Source organism: Neolamprologus multifasciatus, chromosome 2 (assembly GCF_963576455.1).
Source record: "Neolamprologus multifasciatus chromosome 2, fNeoMul1.2, whole genome shotgun sequence".
Classification (NCBI taxonomy): domain Eukaryota; kingdom Metazoa; phylum Chordata; class Actinopteri; order Cichliformes; family Cichlidae; genus Neolamprologus; species Neolamprologus multifasciatus.
Window position 1 is genome coordinate 114,850 of NC_140440.1, and position 20,025 is coordinate 134,874.

Consider the following 20,025-nt stretch of genomic DNA (forward strand, 5'->3'; position numbering starts at 1 on the left):
CCTGACAGAGAGATGCCGGCGCTGACGACACTCGACGGCTCTCTGTGGTCACGTGACTGCACGGGAGCATGCATTACTGTGTTATTTATCATACGATCACATTATTGACACAGCATTGATCATGTTGTGTGTCACAGCTGTTGTGTAACGTGTTTCCTGGCTGTGTGGCGGCTGATCTCAGAACAGACGCTGCTTTTGTCTGAAGAGTGGAGGAGGAGGAAAAAGGTCGGCTGGAGGAAGCTGCTGTGACTCACTTCCTCCTCGGCCTTTGTCTTCCTGCAGGACGCTGCAGCCGTGTGTGTGTGTGTGTGCGTGTGTGTGAGTGAGTGAGTTATTTTTACTTTGGTGTTAGACACATATTCTTCTGTCTTTCTCTGAGTGACGTCCTGATGCTGACAGAGAGCTCTCCCCAGCTCCATCACACCTGCAGTTTTACTGTCACACCTGGACTTCAGTATATCTGTTGTGTTCACAGGCTCTTATTGTTAAAGGTCCAACAGGAAGCTGCTTCTTAGCTGACATCTCCTGAACACATCACAGAGAGGTGACACACACTCACACACACAGACACACGCCCACACACACACACACAGACACACACCCACACACACACTCACACAGACACACACCCACACACACACACACAGACACACACCCACACACACACTCACACAGACACACACCCACACACACACAGACACACCCACACAGACAGACACACACACACAGACACACCCACACACAGACACACACACACAGACAAACACACCTACACACTCACACACACACAGACACACACACACACAGACAAACACACACACACACCCACACACACACAGACACACACACACACACAGACACACATACACACACACACAGACACACACACACAGACACACACACTCACACACATACACACACACACACACACAGACAGACAAACACACACACACACACACACAGACACACACACAGACACACACACTCACACACACAGACACACACACACAGACACAGACACACACACTCACACACATACACAGACACACACACGCAGACACACGCAGACACAGACACACACAGACAGACACACACACACACACACCCACACACACATAGACACACACAGACACACACCCACACACAGACACACACACACTGGCAGGATGCAGGGAGCGGCTGAAGTGAGGCGTGCTGCTCTGAGCTGGAGAGTTCTCCTTGTCTCATTGGCTGTGTGTGACTTCCAGCTGTTGATCCAGCAGATGATCCAGATGTGGGTCTGTTCTGGGCCCACAGTTTGTTCCCTGAGTTTTTCCATGCAGCAGCAGGGGCGTCAGGGTTTCATGGCAGGAACCCTCAGCCTTTATCCCCACAGTGACCCTCTGTCTGATTCTCTGCTGCTGTGCAGAGGTCAAAGGTCAGCCTGCTGCAGACGCAGAGAGACAATCATACAGCTGTGTCTGCCTGCTGACATCATACTTTCTTCTTCTTCTGTGGTTTTAGTTCTCAGAAAGAGGGGCTCGTGAGCTCCAGAGGTCAAAGGTGACAGTGGTGCCATCTACACGGTGTGTGGAGGCGTTTGTTTATTGATCTTTAATTAGAGGATGCGGTTCAAAGAAACGTTTAACGCCCCCTGCTGGAGGAATGAATGGTTACAGAGGCTGGCTCCTGTTGTGTGTGATCCAGTGTTTCTGGTTTTCTGGTTTCAGTGTGGGGTTAGTGAAGCAGCAGAACTTGAACCAGTTTTTGATGATATCTAAAGCAGATCAATCTTTCACCTCTTTCTCCACCAGATGGACGACCGCCATCCGCCACTGCTGTAGGTCAGCGATGGCCCAGGTGTTTCCTGCTGGTGGAGGAGATGAAGCCCAGTCCGGACTCTGTGTTGGTCGTCATGGGCTCCCTGGATGGAAGCACGCCGGTTGAGAGGCTGCTTTCTGCGATTCATCTGGAGAGGTCAGGATTGAGGAGTGCAGCATGAAATGGGGGAAAACCGAAATGGCACAATCATCAGATAGTTTGTGTGGCAATGTTGTATCGATACAGGGACTCCAAATATTGATATTCTATTAAATAAGTTAAAATACAGCCGGGGCCTCTCTGTGTGGAGTTTGCATGTTCTCCCCGTGTGTGCGTGAGTTCTCTCTGGCTACTCTGGCTTCCTCCCAAAGTCCAAAGACATGCAGTTAGTGGGGTTAGGTTCACTGGAAACTCTAAATTGCCCACAGGTGCAAATGGTTGTCTGTGCCTATGTGTCATCCCTGTGACAGACTGGTGGCCTGTCCAGGTTGTACCCTGCCTCTGGCCCTAAGACAGCTGGGATAGGCTCCAGCTGGATGGATGGAAATGAACATACTGGAGGGCTCGTTACCTGCACTGCCATCCAGAGATAATGTAGACGTACTGAGCTCGCCAAAGCTACCTCCAAACTCAGAGTGAGCCGACGGCTCGGCCACACGAGGAAAATCAGGGCAGCATCCTCCTCACAGCTACAAAAACAGTGTGAGGTTGTCTATGATTGTCATGCATGGTTAGCTCGCGGCTTGTTGCTGCTGCACACTCACCGTTCTGCGATTGCACAGGAGACAACCTGTCTGCGAACAGCCTCAGGCTGACTGCAGTCATTCTCACAGACTGCTTTTCTACTTTAGAAATGCAGACAGATGAAAGCACGTGGTCCTCAGTGTGACTGAGTGGGCTCAGCTGCCTACAGAACTGGGTGCATGTGTAACAGTTAAAAATGAACTTCTTTCCATGTCAACAAATGTGATTTTTAACACGTTATCACAGAAACTGACAACCAATCAAAGGGCAGCTCCCGTCCAGCCAATCAGAATTACTTCAGGCTTCTGTCTTCCTCCAGGTACCTGGACACCTTCCATCGAGCCGGTCTCCTATTGGCTAGAGACTTCACACACCTCGACAGCGATGCATTGGTCAGTCTGGGCATAACTGCCACAGGACACAGGAAGAGAATCCTACGATTGGTCGGTTACATCGAGAGGACAGAAGGCCAAAGAGCCAATCGGAACGCAGATCTCCCTCGTGACCGCTGTCAGTCAGTTTGTTCTTCGAAGCGTGGTCACACCGAGTCGCCCCGTCAGGAGGTGATCAGGAACAGCTCTGCTCCCGACCTTGCCGCCATGCTGGCAAACTCCGATGGCGGCAGGCCAACAGTGAAGCCGGTCCCCAAACCGAGAACTGTCTTCAATCGCCGCAGGACCGCGCCCATCCAGTTCACCCCAACACCCGACCCTGCTCCACCCCTACCTAGGAGGCTTTCCCAGGAGTCCATCTGCCTCACTGTGCTGGAAAGTCTGAGCTCAGCGGACATGCCCACAGCAGACAGTGCTTTGACCTCTGACCTCAGTGACAAGGCGCCGTCACCAAGCCGAAGGTCGAGCCATGGGGAGAGAAATGGGAACGGCCGCAGCAGGTCTCTGTCAGACACTGGAGGGTTACCGCCGGTTCCCCCGAGGCTGAACCGCATCGTCCCCCCCGCCTCGATGCAGGGGACTCCTCATGCTTCTTCTTCTTCCCCTGTTCCCACAGAGCATTTGCAGGCGCCGTCCTTCATTTCCTGCACGGGTAGTCATGACAACAGCAGGTTCTCTGGATCCTCCCCCTCCGGTTCTCCTCGAGGAGGAGGCCTAGAGATGGTCTCCAATGAGATATATTGGGACACATTACACAGCTCTGCTGCCCCCGGTGGGAAGAGGAATTATTGCAGCCAGCAGTCGGCTCCTCCCACTCCACCCAGACAGACACCTGAGAGGAACTGCAAGAGGAACAGGTTAGTCACCGTGATGCATCAGTATTTGGACCGGGGTACGTTCCAATACTCAGTTTCACTCAATTTAGGAAGGTTTGCAGCTCGGTCCGAGCGGTCTGAAGTCTGCACCTCCTTTAGCGGGGGAGACACGTTCTTCATGAAAGCATCCCGCAATTCATAGCTACAGACCATCTGATCATTCCTAAAAGCGATCATCTGGATGTTTTTGCATTAAAGCATGATGGTCAGCCTTGCTCTACCGCACGAGTGCACCTTTCCTTCACCTGTATCGAGGTTAAAGAGGATTGGTTAGGAAAAGGAGTTTTTGCGTGTTCGAGCGTACCCCAGGATCCATGATATGTTTGTTTAAAATCACTTTTTATGTGAAGGCCCAGGCCTGACATAATTCATCATTTTCACTGTGTTTGTTTCAGTGGCAGCACTTTAAGTAACAACTCTTCAGGATCAGCCAGAGGTGAGTTCAGAGCTCTGAGTCACACAGAACAGCCTAAAACCCAGGCAGGTCGAGCCTTGTCTGTAAGCTCTGCCTACAGGAAGACGTCCTTACTCGTTTCCTGTCAGCCTGATCGAAACATAAAAAACAATTTTGGGACTGGTGTGTGAGACTCCTAGTTCCCAAGACAGTGCACGCACACTTGAGAGCAATGTTCCCTCTAAGCTGCACGCGCGCGCAATCATGCACTGCTGTCACGGTGTCAGCACACAGAAAATCTGCGTTGCACACAAAAAAAAAAACTAACCTGAATTGCAATGAAAATAAATACGTTAACAATTGATTCTGTTTTACAGTGTGAGTCAGTAAGTGACTGGCGACTGGCTGTTCCAGCATACGATGTGATTCACATTCGTATATACGCAGCTAATCAACGTTGACAGGCTCTGACAGCGTCCTTATGTGCCGACACAGGTGTTTTAGCGAGCAAAGCGGCTGATGTGGAGTGAAGCCACGTTAATTACAACGTGTACAACCATTGGACATGTGAGCAGGAAAGACGGAACAACTGACGGAAAAAGTGTGGACTTTATACCAGTTTTTAAATTGTGTTGATCGGCCACGTAAAACCAGAGTCATGATAAAATATCTTCAATGTTTGCTTTTCTTCCTGAATACTGTCGTTGTTTATATTTTATATAAAAACTGTGTTTTATGAGGAAAACGCTCGAAAGCGCTCTCCACTTGTGAGCAAAAACAACACCAAAAAAACCCCCACCCTTTCCTATTGGTGGAAAAATGTACCATGTCGACCAATCAAAAAATGATATGGCAACATGGCATTTAGATGTTTAGGAAGGGGGAAGTTTTAGGAGTGACGGCGGTGTTTGAGATGTGAGAGATTTGCGTTTAGCACAAATCTTGTGTAGTTAGTGTGTAGTGTAGTTAATAGTTTTGTTGTGTGTGTCAGAACAATGAGGCGACTGCTGAATGTTACAGGTGTTACAGCAGTGATACATCTGCTGCTGTCAGGCCTGCAGGTATCAGGCTGTTGTTCTCATAGTGGACACAAATTATTTTTTGGAGTGGCACAAATAATTTGTGTGGCATCAAATTAGATGCAGAACAGCTGATTGTTCTGTAAATAGTTTGAAATGTTTATTTAAAAAACGCCTTGGCTGCATTTTTAGGTAAACAGCTGCAAAAAACGTTGTTGTTTGCATAACTCAGTTACTTTTTTGAAGAAGTAACTATATAATTAATTGCCCAACATTGGTCATTATTTACTGTATTTTGCAGACAGAGAGTTACAGACTCTCTCCCAGACCACAGACCACAGACTCATAATACAAGTCAGAGCTTTATTTTTTTAAAAAGAAAGAAAAAGTTGTGTTTTCAAAATTGGAGTTCAAGTTATTTTTACTTCCAATAGTGTTAACATGCTACACAGATCGGCTTTGTTATACTGGTCACAGTTTATTTTAACTTTGACGTTATCAAATCAGAATGGACAGGGCCGGGGCGCAGGTGAATCCTAACTCTGGTCATTTCTATTTGGCAGCCTCCACGGACGACCCCGAGGACGAGATCAGCCCATACTGTGAGACTGTTTTCCAGACCCGGAGACATCCTCCTGCCGCTGAGGTCAGACCGCCACCACTCCTCCCCCTCACTGACAGACGCGCTCTTCTGACTTTCACAGGTCTGATAAAATGTGCTGCTTTGATCATTTATGTGCAGAGCGAGAGAAGCAGACATGAAGGAAAGGAGGCGAGGAAAGAGGAGAAGCACGCAGAGGATCATGGGTAAGACGGCTACTCATCCTCATGAAACAAGACGTAAACGTGGCGTTGGAACGATTCAAAATGCAGAAACATTTGCACGAATTACTTTAATGGACGTGATGATGTCATGCCCACACTGTCTGCTTCACGTGCGTTGATAAAGTTTTTTGTGTTTTCAGGGGTCACAGGTTCTCGTGGACGAAGCGTTTTTCGCAGCCGTTTCACTCCGGGGACTCGCCAGGTTACAGCACTGTGGGAGAAGCTCCACCCTCCCTCCGCTGTCTCTCGCTGGCCCACCACGCCCTCCCCTGCGAGGCCGACGAGGACCTTACCATCTCCCCCTACGCCAGCTACACCTCCCTGACCGAGAGAGCCCCGCCCATCATTAGCGGCTGGCTGGACAAGCTGTCTCCGCAGGGGTGCGTTTGTTTCACACAGCTGATGGGGCCTGGATGTTGGGAGGAGACTCTAAGTCTGACCCTGTTCTCTCTGTCTTTGTGGTTGGCAGGGGTCGGAGGTCATCTCTGCCCGTTCTGCTGTGTGTCCTTCTGTCTGCTCCTCCCTGTGTCTCCTTCCTCCTGAGGACATGCCTCTGCCTCGTCACTGTCCTTTCCTCCTCTTCCTACACTCGGTGTGTTTCCTTCCTTTCTCCTCTGCTTCCTTCCTTCCTTCCCTTACTGAAAGTCACTCAGTGTGGTGGAATTGGATGAAACCTAAATGTGTCTCCTCTTTTGTGTAAGTGGTAATGTGATCCTGGTGTGTGTTTGTGTTTTTCAGGAACTATGTTTTCCAGAAACGCTTCGTGAAGTTTGACGGCAAAAACTTGATGTACTTCGGCAGTGAGAAGGTACTCAGATCTTTATGATGTTGCCGCCGTCCTCGTGGGACGAGCTTAGAATTTCTCATCCTGCAGGTCAGAGGCGTGGGTCACTCTGCGCCCTGCGTTCAGCCTGTCAGGCTTCATGTTCCTAATGTAACAGTCACCCCGACAGGTTCAGTAGGGTGGGCCCTTGTTAGCATCCTCTCATTAAGCTGCTGAACATTTCAGAGCTTTATTGATCCCAGCAGCGGAAAGACAAAAAAAAAGGAAACACTGCTATCACCGGAGCTTGTCGCCCTGCTGACCGCACAGTTTGGACTCATCTCCTCTCACCTGTTCTGTTTCAGGATGCCTACCCAAAAGGAGTCATCCCATTGGCTGCCATCCAGATGGCCCGTCCAGCCAAAGACAATAAATTTGAAATTGTGACGAGTCACCGGATCTTTGTGTTCAGGACGGATAATGAAGGTAAACACACGACGTCAGATTCTCTGATTTTTCTCTTCTTGTTGTAAACGTTTTCCCAATAAAAACACAAAATGCAACAAAATTCAAGGTTGATGATAATGATGGTGTTGATGAGGATGGTGGGGGTGATGATGATGGGGGTGATGATGATGGGGTGATGATGATGGTGGTGGCGATGACGATGATGGTGGTGATGATATGTGATGACATGGTTGTGATGTGATAATGACGATGATTAAAGCGCCTTAGGGCGACTGTTTTGACTGTTTTGTATGATAGTGATGATGATGATGATGAGGATGATGATCATCCTCATCATCATCACAACCATCATCATCATCATCACGACCATCATCATCATCACGACCATCATCATCATCACTATCATGGTCGTGATGACGATGATGATGATGGTCGTGATGATGATGATGATGGTTGTGATGATGATGAGGATGAGGATGAGGATGATGATGAGGATGATGGTTGTGATGATGATGATTGTGGTGATGATGATGATGATGGTTGTGATGATGATGATGATGGTTGTGATGACGATAGTCGTGATGGTAATGATGGTGGTATTGACCATAATGATGATGATGATGCTGTTGATGATGGCAAAGCAGTTGATGTGTTTCCTGTGCGTCAGTACTGCGGCGGCGCTGGGTGTCCACGCTGCAGGAACATGTCAGAGATCAGCTGGTGTTTGGACGGCGGCGTTTTGGTCCTGGAGCTCACTGCCAGAAACATGGGGGCCTGGAACTCAAAGGAACCAAATCCAAAGTGTACGCTGCCATCAACACGGACCAGATCTGGCTCTACAAGAGCGAGCAGGTGAGGGCGCCACCAGTTGACTTCCTGTGACTTTCTCAGGGTCCTGTGACTATTTCACTTCCCATGTTTCTCCAGTGTTTCCGTAACGGCATCGGCATCACGGTGATCGAAGCTCGCGGAGCAACGATCCGAGATGGAAAACACAAGAGCTTCGACCTCATCACGCCGTATAAAACTTTCAGGTGGGTGAGTTGAAGCTCAGCTCAGCTGCTGCTTGATTTTGTCAGTACTATCTGCAGTTACCAGCCTCACTGACGCTGCATTAATCAAACTCAGAAAGAAAGACTCAGGTTTGAGTCTCTGGGGTTTCCTGCTCTGCAGATCAAACTGAGTCCTGCACTCAGCAGCGGGTCGCTGAATGAGAAAAATCTCTTATTGTCCCACACAGTTGGAGTTCTGAGTCATTCTGTTTTAATGAGAACGCTGACACAAACAATGTAGATGTCGTTAAATGACCTTTGCTCCGCCTCCTCAGCTTCACCGCAGACTCAGACCGGGACAAACGGGACTGGATGGAGGCACTGCAGGAAGCGATCGCAGAGACTCTGTCAGATTACGAGGTGGCCGAGAAAATCTGGTCCAACCGCTCCAACAGGATGTGCGCCGACTGCAAGGCCCTGAACCCCGACTGGGCCTCCATCAACCTGTGTGTGGTCATCTGCAAGAACTGCGCAGGTACGACCTGCTCTCGAGGCTCGACATCTTCACTGATACCAGAGTCAGAGTCGTCTTTCTCTGCTGTCAGTCTAGCTTTGATCTAATGACGGCGGCGGTCAGCTGTCAGCTAACATGAGCTAGCATGACAGAAACACATTTACAACCTGCAGCAAAAGCCTACATTTCATCTCATCCGCCCATCCAGCTTTTATTTACAGTCTGTGTCATCACAGAGAGAGAAGCAGTTCACACTGACTCACATTATCTGGGACATCTGGTTAGACAGGCCAGATGTTATCTCTTACTTGTCACAACAGGTAACAGTGGCACAGTAACATTCCCAACAAGCAGCAACTAACAAAGCAGAAATGTAACCAACAACAACTGTAAGAACCTAACAACACGCACACACACACGCACACACACACAGGTTCGTCACAGATCACCAGGGAAACTGCTCTGAAGTCAGGAGGTCAGCATGGAGACCTGCAGCAGAAAGAAAAACACCACATGTTGAAGGTGAGGTTGTTTCTGTGGCTCACTGAAAATATCAGGCCAATAAACACACCTGCACAGGTAAACAGGCTCCTGTTTACCTGTGCAGACACGAATCACTGCAGGTGAAACTGCCACTTAGGAGACAAGTCTGTTAAGACTGCAAGATCGTCACCAGGTGATACATTGGTATTGTGCTAGTGTTTGGAGAAGTCAGTGATGAAACACACCAGTGTGTGTCACAGCTGTGTTTCCCACTGTGTGTGTGTGTGTGTGTGTGTGTGTGTGTGTGTGTGTGTGTGTGTGCGTGTGTGTAGGCCAGCACAGAGGGCTGGGCACGATGGTCTCCAAGGTTCAGAGTCTGAAACTGGACACGAGCGTGTGGAGCAACGAGATCGTTCAGGTGAGAGCGACTTCAGGTGGCCTCTCGATCTGAGGGTGGTGTCAGTGCAGCTCTCTGCTGCTACAGGCTTTCAGCTGTAGGGGGGGTTAGTGGCAGGTGTAGTCTAACATCCACCTGTTTTTATGAAGTATTCACCTGTAAAGGTGGAAAAGCTTATTAAAGGACACTGAAGCTACTGAGAATGTGACAGAGAAGCTCTAAAGTACCAGCTCGGAGCAGCCGGTTCAGGACCAGCATTCACAGACTCCTGAAAGCAGTGCTGTTGTGTTTGTTTGTTTGCTTATACTGTGTGTATGTTTGTGGGCCAGCTCTTCATCATGCTGGGGAACGACCGGGCCAACGACTTCTGGGCGGCCCGTCTGTCCGTCTCTGAGGAGTTGGACTGCGATGCGTTGGCCGAGCAGAGGAGAGAGTTCATCGCCCAGAAGTACCGCGAGGGTCGATACCGCCTCGCCCACCCGGCGTTCAGCAGCCAGGAGGAGCTGCTCAAGGTTCGCCCGACTGCTTTCATGAAATAAATACACTTAATGTTGGCATGCTGGGGTGAGAAGGGCCGCAACAAGACGGGTCATAAAGGTTCATGAGTGAAATAGCTTCATGCAGCTTTAACTGCTGCAACTGTGAACATAACTGAAGCTGGTTAGGACACTGTAATGCACACATGCGGTGTGTGCGGCGTGTTGCTGGGAGAGCGCGTCAGCCTCATAGATCGTAATGTTGTAGATGAGGTCAGACTCAGACCGCAGCAAATCATAAGCAGCTGCTCTTTGTGTAGGGGGAACCTTCTCCCAGAGTGCACTGGGGCTCAGCGAACAAATGTTTAAAGCATCAGAGACGAAAATAAAAGCAGCTGGTAGATAAAAACAGGAGGCTTCGACTCACTCACACCTTTCATCTAAGAAACTTCTGCATCAAAAGGTCAAAGGTTACCCTGATCAGCTGACATGCTGATCCAAACATTTAAAGCCTTAATAAACAATCACGAAACAGAATCACAGCAGCACAGCCATGAGTTTGTCTCAGACACGCACACACTGAGTTACGGTCAGTCTATAGTACATCTGTGACATCATCAGAAGATGGCTCCTGCGTTTGTGTGTCCGGGTCCGCAGGGCCTGAGGTTTCCATGGCAGCAAACAGCAATAACAACAATGATGATGATGATAGTGTGCAGAGATGGTTCTGGTGTTGACGATGATGCTTCGTGTCTCCAACAGGCTCTGTGTTCAGCCGTCTCTGAGCAGACTCTCCTGAAAACGGTGACTCAGATTTTCTCAGAGGCGGAGTCAGCTCACCTCGCCAGCGACTCCAACGGCCGCCACCCCCACCTAGCGGATCACTCCAGCACATCAGGTTGGACTCTACTGTGCTCTGCTGTACTCTAATGCACTCTGCAGTGTTGAGCTGCGAGGAAGCAGGGCGTTGTATTTGATCCGATTAAATTCAACGTGTGAAGTCAGTGACTGAGCTCGGTGCGGAGCAGCGTTGGCGCTGAAGGTCAGCCGCTCCGTTATCAGCGCTGTCCTGCAGGGAGGCTTTCTCCCTGTCACGCTCGGCTTCACTGAGCAGTTTTCCGAGTGTTGGCTCAGCAGAAGAACACCTGCGTCAGTGTCAGTTTGCTCCAAACGCAGCAGTGCAATATTTCTCTTTCGTTGATGTGATTGGCTGACAGTGTTTATCTGATAATGTTGTGCTTTTATCGGTCAGATCCCAGCGTCTATGATGAAATCATGCACCCGGTTCTTCACTCTGGGTACCTCTACAAGTCGAGCTCTGCCAACAGAGGAACGATGTCCAGAAAAAACAGAGAAGGTAGGAGGAGGCGGGGTCAGAGGGTTTAAGGTTTAAACAGTCCTCAGATCAGAACAAAGAGGCAGTAAACGCCTCCAACATCTGCCAAAATTCACCCAAACCAAAAACTGTCATAGACGTTTTCAGGTCTTCAGCAGGTTTCTGCTTCAGTGTTCAGGCTCAGAGCACAGGGCGAGATGTTAGCTGTGTTAGCTCACAAAGGCTGCTGGCTTGGTAGCACAGACCAGGACGTTGTAGCACGAGCTTGAAATGTGGTGTTTTTTAACGTCATCTCTTTTCAAACATCTCGTTTCCCACGACATAAGGATTATCTGATTTCTGAGCAGTGCTGACAAAGTAAAAGTTGCTCCTTAGACGTTTATTCAGATTGTGTTTTGTTTCGTCCCGACGGCTGAAGCACAGCTTCCAAACTCCATCAGATTCTCTGAGCCGTGTGCGCACTGGCAGCAAACACAAAGGAATTCTGGGAATTCTTGTGGAATTTGAGGCTACATCTGATACAATAACAATCAGAGCAGACTACAGCCACTCTGTAGCATCATGACGTAGCTGTCGACGTATGCAGAATCATTTATGGCACTGACAGTTTGCTTCACCGCCCGCCTGTGAGCAGCACTAATGTTGCAGATGAAGATGAGGGAGATGAACATTCAGAGCTGAGTCTCGTGTAAAATTCTGTTCTCATCATCAGACTTCCAGAAGTTCTGGTGCTCGGTGGATCAGTCTCTGGTCTTCTACGAGTCGGATCGATCAGCTGATCCCAGCCTGCAGATCAGCGCTAAAGACATCGTGTGTTTGGGCATCAGTCGACCCGACTCCTCCAACAACAACGGATTCATTGACAGGTTTTTATTCGCCAAGCTCCATGGTTAAACGGAAAGCTCAGATGGTCAGCCTGGTCAAACTCAAACTTTTCTCCCTCAGGTTTCGTTACACCTTCGAGTTGTATCTGACGTCGGAGAAACTCTTTCTGTTTGGCTTGGAAGCGGCCGACGAGCTGCACAGCTGGACCAAAGCCATCGGAAAGGTCTGCGCCGCATTTCGTCTGCGTCCTCCTCACAGAGCAGCTGAACACGTTTGTTCTGCTGTTCATGTTACAAACAATCAAATAAATAATTTTACAAAATTGTTCTAACACAAAATATTTTCCCTAAAAACTTCCTTGAATAACAAACTGATCCCTGTTTGTGCTGCGACCGTCACCAGGCTGCCACGCCGCTCAGCTGTCACTGCCTGCTGACCCGAGAGTTTGAGCGGGTCGGGCTTTTACGGTACCGGGCGATGCTGGATCCTCAGCAGTGGAAGGAGGCTTACTTTGTCCTGCAGAAGTCCAACCTGTTCATCTGTCCCCGCAATGACGGCGCCGCCGAGGACATCATCAACCTCAACCGCCTGCAGGAGCTGAGTACGTGTGCTGGTCCCGGTCCGGGTCCTGGTGAATAGTTCTGATGGAGTCTGGTTGTTATTGACGGAGCTCTCTATGTTCAGGTATCACCTCCGAGATGGAGAACCAGGAGAAGAAAGACATCCTGGTCCTGGTGGAAAAAGGAAGGTGAGTGTTTGTCTGGTCCAGGCTTCAGTTTGTTGTCTGCTTCACATTTTGACACACGTGCGTTCGGTGTTCCCGTCAGAACGCTCCACCTGCAGGGCGTCGGTCGCGCAGACTTCTCTCTGTGGTACTCCGACATTCAGCGAGCAGCCGGCGGTAAAGGAAACGCTCTGAGAGACCAGCAGATGAGCAGGAACGACATCCCCATCATTGTGGACAGCTGCATCGCCTTCATCACACAGTACGGTGAGGAAGACTGACAGACAGACTTTCCTTGTTGGTAAGGGTTGGGGTTAGGAGACTGTAGCTACGCCACTGTGGGCTCTGCTGCTGATGGAGGATCGTCTGATTAAACTGAACTGAAGAGGTGGAGGAAGCTTCAGGTCTCAATGGTGAAAGGACAGTGAGATGAACAGAGCCTCTAACCCTCCTCAGGTCATTTTAAATAAATGGAAGTTTTTGGAAAAATGCACTTCTGAAGCACTTTTATGGCAACGTGCTCACTCACTCGTGAGCTGCTGCAACATGAATCAAATGGCTGAATTGCCACCTCAGCATGCAGACAGCTTCTACAGAGTCTTGCTAATGACCTGCTAGTTGTATTCAGGTGTGTTGCAGCAGGGACACATGGAAAGGTTTCAGGACAGCGGCCCTCGAGGACTGGAGTTTGAGTTAGACAATACAGTCCACATACTTCCATTTGACCCTGGGGCCTAACCATGTAAACACTGGATTTCAAAGGATGTGAAGACCTTTTATTCGCTCACACATGAGAAAACGATCATTTAAAGACTGATTATCATCTTAATAATTCAGACTATTTTAGATATCTCCAATTGAGGACCTACTTCCAGCAGAACATTGTCACCAGAACTGATCTATATGATCCAATACTGATCCTTCTTCTGAAGGCGAGTGGAAACAGGTAAGGCTGCGAGGGTTTTGATACGGGCTGTGATAAAGAAAATGAAGGAAACATTTCAATATTAAATGAAGAATCATTGGACGAATGTTTGTCCTTGTGGAAATGTACAAATTCCAGTATATGTCCAGCTGGAAATGTCTGATGTGTTTTTTCATCTGGATACAGGTACACTGTTGGAGGTTAGGTGGGCCGTTGGCACATGTTTTGGGGCTTCCCTACTATTAATAGTGATGGGTCGGTCGCGAACGAAATGGCTCTTAGAGCCGGATCTTTGACGTGAACAACGCGAGCCGGCTCCTTATCGCGAGCCGGCTCCTTATCGCGAGCCGTGGGGTTTTTTTTTCTTTCTCTCAACCTCTCTCTCGCACTTTTTTCCGCTTCACTCAGCACGCGAGCTTTGTGCTTTACGCTGGGAAGAGGGGGGAGGGGCGGTAGGTACACTCAGTAGCACAGGAACAGAGCAGGAGGGAGAGACAGAGAGAGACAACAACGTCACATTAGAAAGGTATAGTAATCATCCACTATTTTCAGTTGCAGATGATAAAGGATTCAGAAAGTTTATTTATGCAGGCCCATACGACAGAGAATATGCATCTTCTTTTTGTTTTCATATTATAATTTATATTTAATTGTGTTGTGGTTTGCAAGTGTTTTGTGTTGTTTCACTTTAAATTTGTAAAAGGAAAAAGCTGAAAATTTAAATAGTTAAAAGTTGAAATGTGAATAGTTGATTTTTGTATTATAGGATTTATTTATTACATTTTATTTGGTGTGAATAAATAAAAGTATATTTACGGTGGCCCCTACAGACAAAGCACATACAAACTTCAAATCACGTACGAACCCTGAAGCACGTAGAAAATCCAAAACACGTAAAAACTCAGAAGCACATAAAAACTCAAAACACGTACAAAAGACAACAGAAGTGCTCCAGGATGCTCGGGGGCAGTGTTGAACTTTTGTTACCTAGTGGCTACACAAGCCAGCAAGTACCAACGACCGGATTTGGTGTGTGGTAGTAACAGGTAAATTAACTTTTTTTTTAAATTATTTGACTATATATGAATGCTTGTGTATAAATACACAAACAATACACATATGCTTTCATGCTTTCAATTGTGTAATTTAAGTGATCTAGGTAGCTCTGTTTTGGAAGTTCAGAGCTACCTAGATCATTTATGCTAGAAATGCTAGAAATGTGTTTTGGAGTTTGTACGTGTTTTGTCTCTAGGGGTCACCGCATATATTTATATATAAACATATATAAATAAAACCACTTTTTTTAACATTAGTAATTCCTTTTGTGCATAATTTTATATTATTGTTAATAATAAATTCATTAAAGCAACAAAACAACCTGAAGAGCCGGTTCGGAGCTGAAAGAGCCGGCTCTTTTTAGTGAGCCGAACCGAAAGAGCCGGTTCTCTAAAAAGAGCCGGAAATCCCATCACTAGTGATTAAACCCTTTTGGCTTGAGTAAAACTTTAGTCAGTATATTTAAGGTAAATAACATACCTTTATAATTTTCTACCATACTCGCCTGCTGGAAAAGGTGCTTCTAGCAGGTGATTAACCCAAGCAAACCTGCGCTCCCCGATGAGCTGCTTGAGTTTAGGAGGAGGAGGAGCAGTGTGTTAGATGCATTGTGAAGCCTGAACCTCACTGCACGGTTCTTCTGCCGTTGTCATCAGCCGGGTTGAACTTGGCGTGTTTTTCCCTGCAGGATGTTTTAGAGCCAGAAGAAAAACCCTGCAGACCAGCTTTTGTGTGATTTTACTGTTTCTGCTGATAAATGATGTGCTCAGATGTGATGAAAGAGGCACGCAGCTCTGTTCCCCTGGTTTCTCATGTCAGGATAACAGAGCTGTGTGACTGAAGCCGTTCTGGGTCTGTGCAGGTCTGGGTCACGAGGGTATCTACAGGAAGAACGGAGCCAAATCCAGGATCAAACTGCTGATGGAGGAGTTCCGCAGAGACGCTCGAAACGTCAAGCTGCGGATCGGGGACCACTTCATCGAGGACGTGACCGACGTACTGAAGAGGTTCTTCAGAGAGATTGATGACCCTATCTTCATGGTCGACCTCCACCCGCTGTGGCAGGAAGCTGCCAGTGAGTCCACCTTTCTTCTGAGCGGTGCTTCTGCTGTCAGGGTTCAGGTCCAGACCACAGCCCGAACATCATCTAGTTTTACTTAGATTTCAGGGACCGTCGGCGGTACACCTTCAGCTGATTGTAATTTGTCTAAATGAGTAATTGGTGTCTGTAACGAGTTTGTTCTTCGTGCTCAGAAATCCCTCAGAGGCGTGCGAGGCTGGACCGTTACAAAGACATCATCCGCACTCTACCCCGAGTCAACCGGACCACCCTGGCTGCTCTCATCAGTCACCTGTACAGGTGAGCTCCCTAAGAAGCTGCACCGGTTACACCTGGTGGGGGTGGGGCTTAGGAACTTGCCTTTTTGTAGAAAACAGCAGGTGAGTGTAGGACACTGAGCCAAACGATGAGTTTAAAGAGGTTACCTGCGGTTCTTCAGGGTCCAGAAGTGCGCAGATCTGAACCAGATGTGCACCAAGAACCTATCGCTGCTCTTCGCTCCAAGTCTGTTCCAGACGGATGGGAAAGGTGAGCATGAGGTGAAGATCGTGGAGGACCTGATAGACAACTACCTGTACGTCTTTGAAGTGAGTAAGCCGTAGGGGCACGCCAACACGTTCTCCCGTGTGTGACGTTCTCCTCTCTGTGTCATGTTCCCCTGTGTGTGACGTCCTGAGTGTGACGTTCTCTTGAGTGCCGTTCTCCTGTGTGTGACGTTCTCCTGAGTGTCATTCTCCTGAGTGTGACGTTCTCCTGTGTGTGACATTCTCCTGTGTGTCGTTCTCCTGAGTGTGACGTTCTCCTCTCTGTGTCATGTTCCCCTGTGTGTGTCGTTCTCCTGAGTGTGACGTTCTTCTGTGTGTGAGGTTCTCCTGTGTGTCATTCTCCTGTGTGTCGCTCTCCTGTGTGTGATGTTCTCCTGTGTGTGACGTTCTCCCGAGTGACGTTCTCCTGTGTGTGACGTTCTCCTGTGTGTGACGTTCTCCCAAGTGACGTTCCCCTGTGTGTCGTTCTCCTGTGTGTGACGTTCTCCTGTGTGTGTCGTTCTCCTGTGTGTCGTTCTCCTGAGTGTGACGTTCTCCTCTCTGTGTCATGTTCCCCTGTGTGTGTCGTTCTCCTGAGTGTGACGTTCTTCTGTGTGTGAGGTTCTCCTGTGTGTCGTTCTCCTGTGTGTCATTCTCCTGTGTGTCGCTCTCCTGTGTGTGATGTTCTCCTGTGTGTGATGTTCTCCTGTGTGTGACGTTCTCCCGAGTGACGTTCTCCTGTGTGTGACGTTCTCCTGTGTGTGACGTTCTCCCAAGTGACGTTCCCCTGTGTGTCGTTCTCCTGTGTGTGACGTTCTCCTGTGTGTGTCGTTCTCCTGTGTGTCGTTCTCCTGAGTGTGACGTTCTCCTCTCTGTGTCATGTTCCCCTGTGTGTGTCGTTCTCCTGAGTGTGACGTTCTTCTGTGTGTGAGGTTCTCCTGTGTGTCGTTCTCCTGTGTGTCATTCTCCTGTGTGTCGCTCTCCTATGTGTGATGTTCTCCTGTGTGTGACGTTCTCCCGAGTGACGTTCTCCTGTGTGTCATGTTCTCCTGTGTGTGACGTTCTCCTGTGTGTGTCGTTCTCCTGTGTGTGACGTTCTCCTCTCTATGTCATGTTCCCCTGTGTGTCGTTCTCCTGTGTGTGACATTCTCCTCTCTGTGTCATGTTCTCCTGTGTGTGTCGTTCTCCTATGTGTGACGTTCTCCTGTGTGTGACGTTCTCCTCTCTGTGTCATGTTCTCCTGTGTGTGTCGTTCTCCTGTGTGTGACGTTCTCCTGTGTGTGACGTTCTCCCGAGTGACGTTCCCCTGTGTGACGTTCTCCTGTGTGTGACGTTCTCCTCTCTGTGTCATGTTCTCCTGTGTGTGTCGTTCTCCTGTGTGTGACGTTCTCCTATGTGTGTCGTTCTCCTGTGTGTGTCGTTCTCCTGTGTGTGACGTTCTCCTCTCTGTGTCATGTTCTCCTGTGTGTGTCGTTCTCCTGTGTGTGTCGTTCTCCTGTGTTTGACGTTCTCCTCTCTGTGTCATGTTCTCCTGTGTGTGTCGTTCTCCTGTGTGTGACATTCTCCTGTGTGTGTCGTTCTCCTGTGTGTGTCGTTCTCCTGTGTGTGACGTTCTCCTCTCTGTGTCATGTTCTCCTGTGTGTGTCGTTCTCCTGTGTGTGACGTTCTCCTCTCTGTGTCATGTTCCCCTGTGTGACGTTGTCCCGTGTGTGACGTTCCCCTGTGTGTGACGTTCCCCTGTGTGTGACGTTGTCCCGTGTGTGTTGTTCTCCTGTGTTTGACATTCTCCCGTGTGTGACGTTCTCCTCTCTGTGTCATGTTCTCCTGTGTGTGTCGTTCTCCTGTGTGTGTCGTTCTCCTGTGTGTGACGTTCTCCTCTCTGTGTCATGTTCCCCTGTGTGACGTTGTCCCGTGTGTGACGTTCCCCTGTGTGTGACGTTCCCCTGTGTGTGACGTTGTCCCGTGTGTGTTGTTCTCCTGTGTTTGACGTTCTCCCGTGTGTGACGTTCTCCTCTCTGTGTCATGTTCTCCTGTGTGTGTCGTTCTCCTGTGTGTGACGTTCTCCTGTGTGTGTCGTTCTCCTGTGTGTGTCGTTCTCCTGTGTGTGACGTTCTCCTATGTGTGTCGTTCTCCTGTGTGTGTCGTTCTCCTGTGTGTGTCGTTCTCCTATGTGTGACGTTCTCCTGTGTGTGAGGTTCTCCTGTGTGTCATTCTCCTGTGTGTCGCTCTCCTGTGTGTGATGTTCTCCTGTGTGTGACGTTCTCCCGAGTGACGTTCTCCTGTGTGTGACGTTCTCCTGTGTGTGACGTTCTCCCGAGTGACGTTCCCCTGTGTGTCGTTCTCCTGTGTGTGACATTCTCCTCTCTGTGTCATGTTCTCCTGTGTGTGTCGTTCTCCTGTGTGTGACGTTCTCCTCTCTGTGTCATGTTCCCCTGTGTGACGTTGTCCCGTGTGTGACGTTCTCCTGTGTTTGACGTTCTCCTCTCTGTGTCATGTTCTCCTGTGTGTGTCGTTCTCCTGTGTGTGACGTTCTCCTGTGTGTGTCGTTCTCCTGTGTGTGTCGTTCTCCTGTGTGTGACGTTCTCCTCTCTGTGTCATGTTCTCCTGTGTGTGTCGTTCTCCTGTGTGTGACGTTCTCCTCTCTGTGTCATGTTCCCCTGTGTGACGTTGTCCCGTGTGTGACGTTCCCCTGTGTGTGATGTTCCCCTGTGTGTGACGTTGTCCCGTGTGTGTTGTTCTCCTGTGTTTGACGTTCTCCCGTGTGTGACGTTCTCCTCTCTGTGTCATGTTCTCCTGTGTGTGTCGTTCTCCTGTGTGTGTCGTTCTCCTGTGTGTGACGTTCTCCTCTCTGTGTCATGTTCCCCTGTGTGACGTTGTCCCGTGTGTGACGTTCCCCTGTGTGTGACGTTCCCCTGTGTGTGACGTTGTCCCGTGTGTGTTGTTCTCCTGTGTTTGACGTTCTCCCGTGTGTGACGTTCTCCTCTCTGTGTCATGTTCTCCTGTGTGTGACGTTCTCCTGTGTGTGTCGTTCTCCTGTGTGTGTCGTTCTCCTGTGTGTGACGTTCTCCTATGTGTGTCGTTCTCCTGTGTGTGTCGTTCTCCTGTGTGTGTCGTTCTCCTATGTGTGACGTTCTCCTGTGTGTGAGGTTCTCCTGTGTGTCATTCTCCTGTGTGTCGCTCTCCTGTGTGTGATGTTCTCCTGTGTGTGACGTTCTCCCGAGTGACGTTCTCCTGTGTGTGACGTTCTCCTGTGTGTGACGTTCTCCCGAGTGACGTTCCCCTGTGTGTCGTTCTCCTGTGTGTGACATTCTCCTCTCTGTGTCATGTTCTCCTGTGTGTGTCGTTCTCCTGTGTGTGACATTCTCCTCTCTGTGTCATGTTCTCCTGTGTGTGTCGTTCTCCTGTGTGTGTCGTTCTCCTGTGTGTGACGTTC

The 20,025-nt window shown here is 49.0% G+C and overlaps 2 protein-coding genes across 4 annotated transcripts in view; one reads left to right on the top strand and one right to left on the bottom strand.

Annotated features, from left to right (window-relative positions):
- The window catches only part of polr2b (RNA polymerase II subunit B), a 221,312-nt gene that overhangs the window by 24,360 nt on the left and 176,927 nt on the right, over positions 1 to 20,025 (bottom strand). The window lies entirely within an intron of this gene.
- Positions 1 to 20,025, top strand: part of arap3 (ArfGAP with RhoGAP domain, ankyrin repeat and PH domain 3) — a 40,489-nt gene that overhangs the window by 12,871 nt on the left and 7,593 nt on the right. Inside the window, exons 2-25 of one of the 3 annotated variants that reach the window (XM_085183392.1) lie at positions 1,794 to 1,956; positions 2,864 to 3,793; positions 4,207 to 4,247; positions 5,788 to 5,870; positions 5,967 to 6,031; positions 6,190 to 6,429; positions 6,519 to 6,641; positions 6,788 to 6,857; positions 7,178 to 7,298; positions 7,948 to 8,132; positions 8,208 to 8,314; positions 8,608 to 8,807; positions 9,602 to 9,687; positions 9,996 to 10,178; positions 10,905 to 11,040; positions 11,395 to 11,499; positions 12,191 to 12,344; positions 12,424 to 12,526; positions 12,706 to 12,904; positions 12,988 to 13,051; positions 13,131 to 13,294; positions 15,871 to 16,083; positions 16,263 to 16,368; positions 16,508 to 16,655. In XM_085183392.1, the coding sequence (XP_085039518.1) occupies positions 1,862 to 1,956; positions 2,864 to 3,793; positions 4,207 to 4,247; positions 5,788 to 5,870; positions 5,967 to 6,031; positions 6,190 to 6,429; positions 6,519 to 6,641; positions 6,788 to 6,857; positions 7,178 to 7,298; positions 7,948 to 8,132; positions 8,208 to 8,314; positions 8,608 to 8,807; positions 9,602 to 9,687; positions 9,996 to 10,178; positions 10,905 to 11,040; positions 11,395 to 11,499; positions 12,191 to 12,344; positions 12,424 to 12,526; positions 12,706 to 12,904; positions 12,988 to 13,051; positions 13,131 to 13,294; positions 15,871 to 16,083; positions 16,263 to 16,368; positions 16,508 to 16,655 (3,921 nt within the window). In that variant the 5' untranslated portion in view covers positions 1,794 to 1,861. Of the gene's footprint in view, positions 1 to 793; positions 1,957 to 2,863; positions 3,794 to 4,206; positions 4,248 to 5,787; positions 5,871 to 5,966; positions 6,032 to 6,189; positions 6,430 to 6,518; positions 6,642 to 6,787; positions 6,858 to 7,177; positions 7,299 to 7,947; positions 8,133 to 8,207; positions 8,315 to 8,607; positions 8,808 to 9,601; positions 9,688 to 9,995; positions 10,179 to 10,904; positions 11,041 to 11,394; positions 11,500 to 12,190; positions 12,345 to 12,423; positions 12,527 to 12,705; positions 12,905 to 12,987; positions 13,052 to 13,130; positions 13,295 to 15,870; positions 16,084 to 16,262; positions 16,369 to 16,507; positions 16,656 to 20,025 lie in introns of those variants that run through there. The other 2 variants (XM_085183382.1, XM_085183399.1) reach the window with 2 other exon arrangements.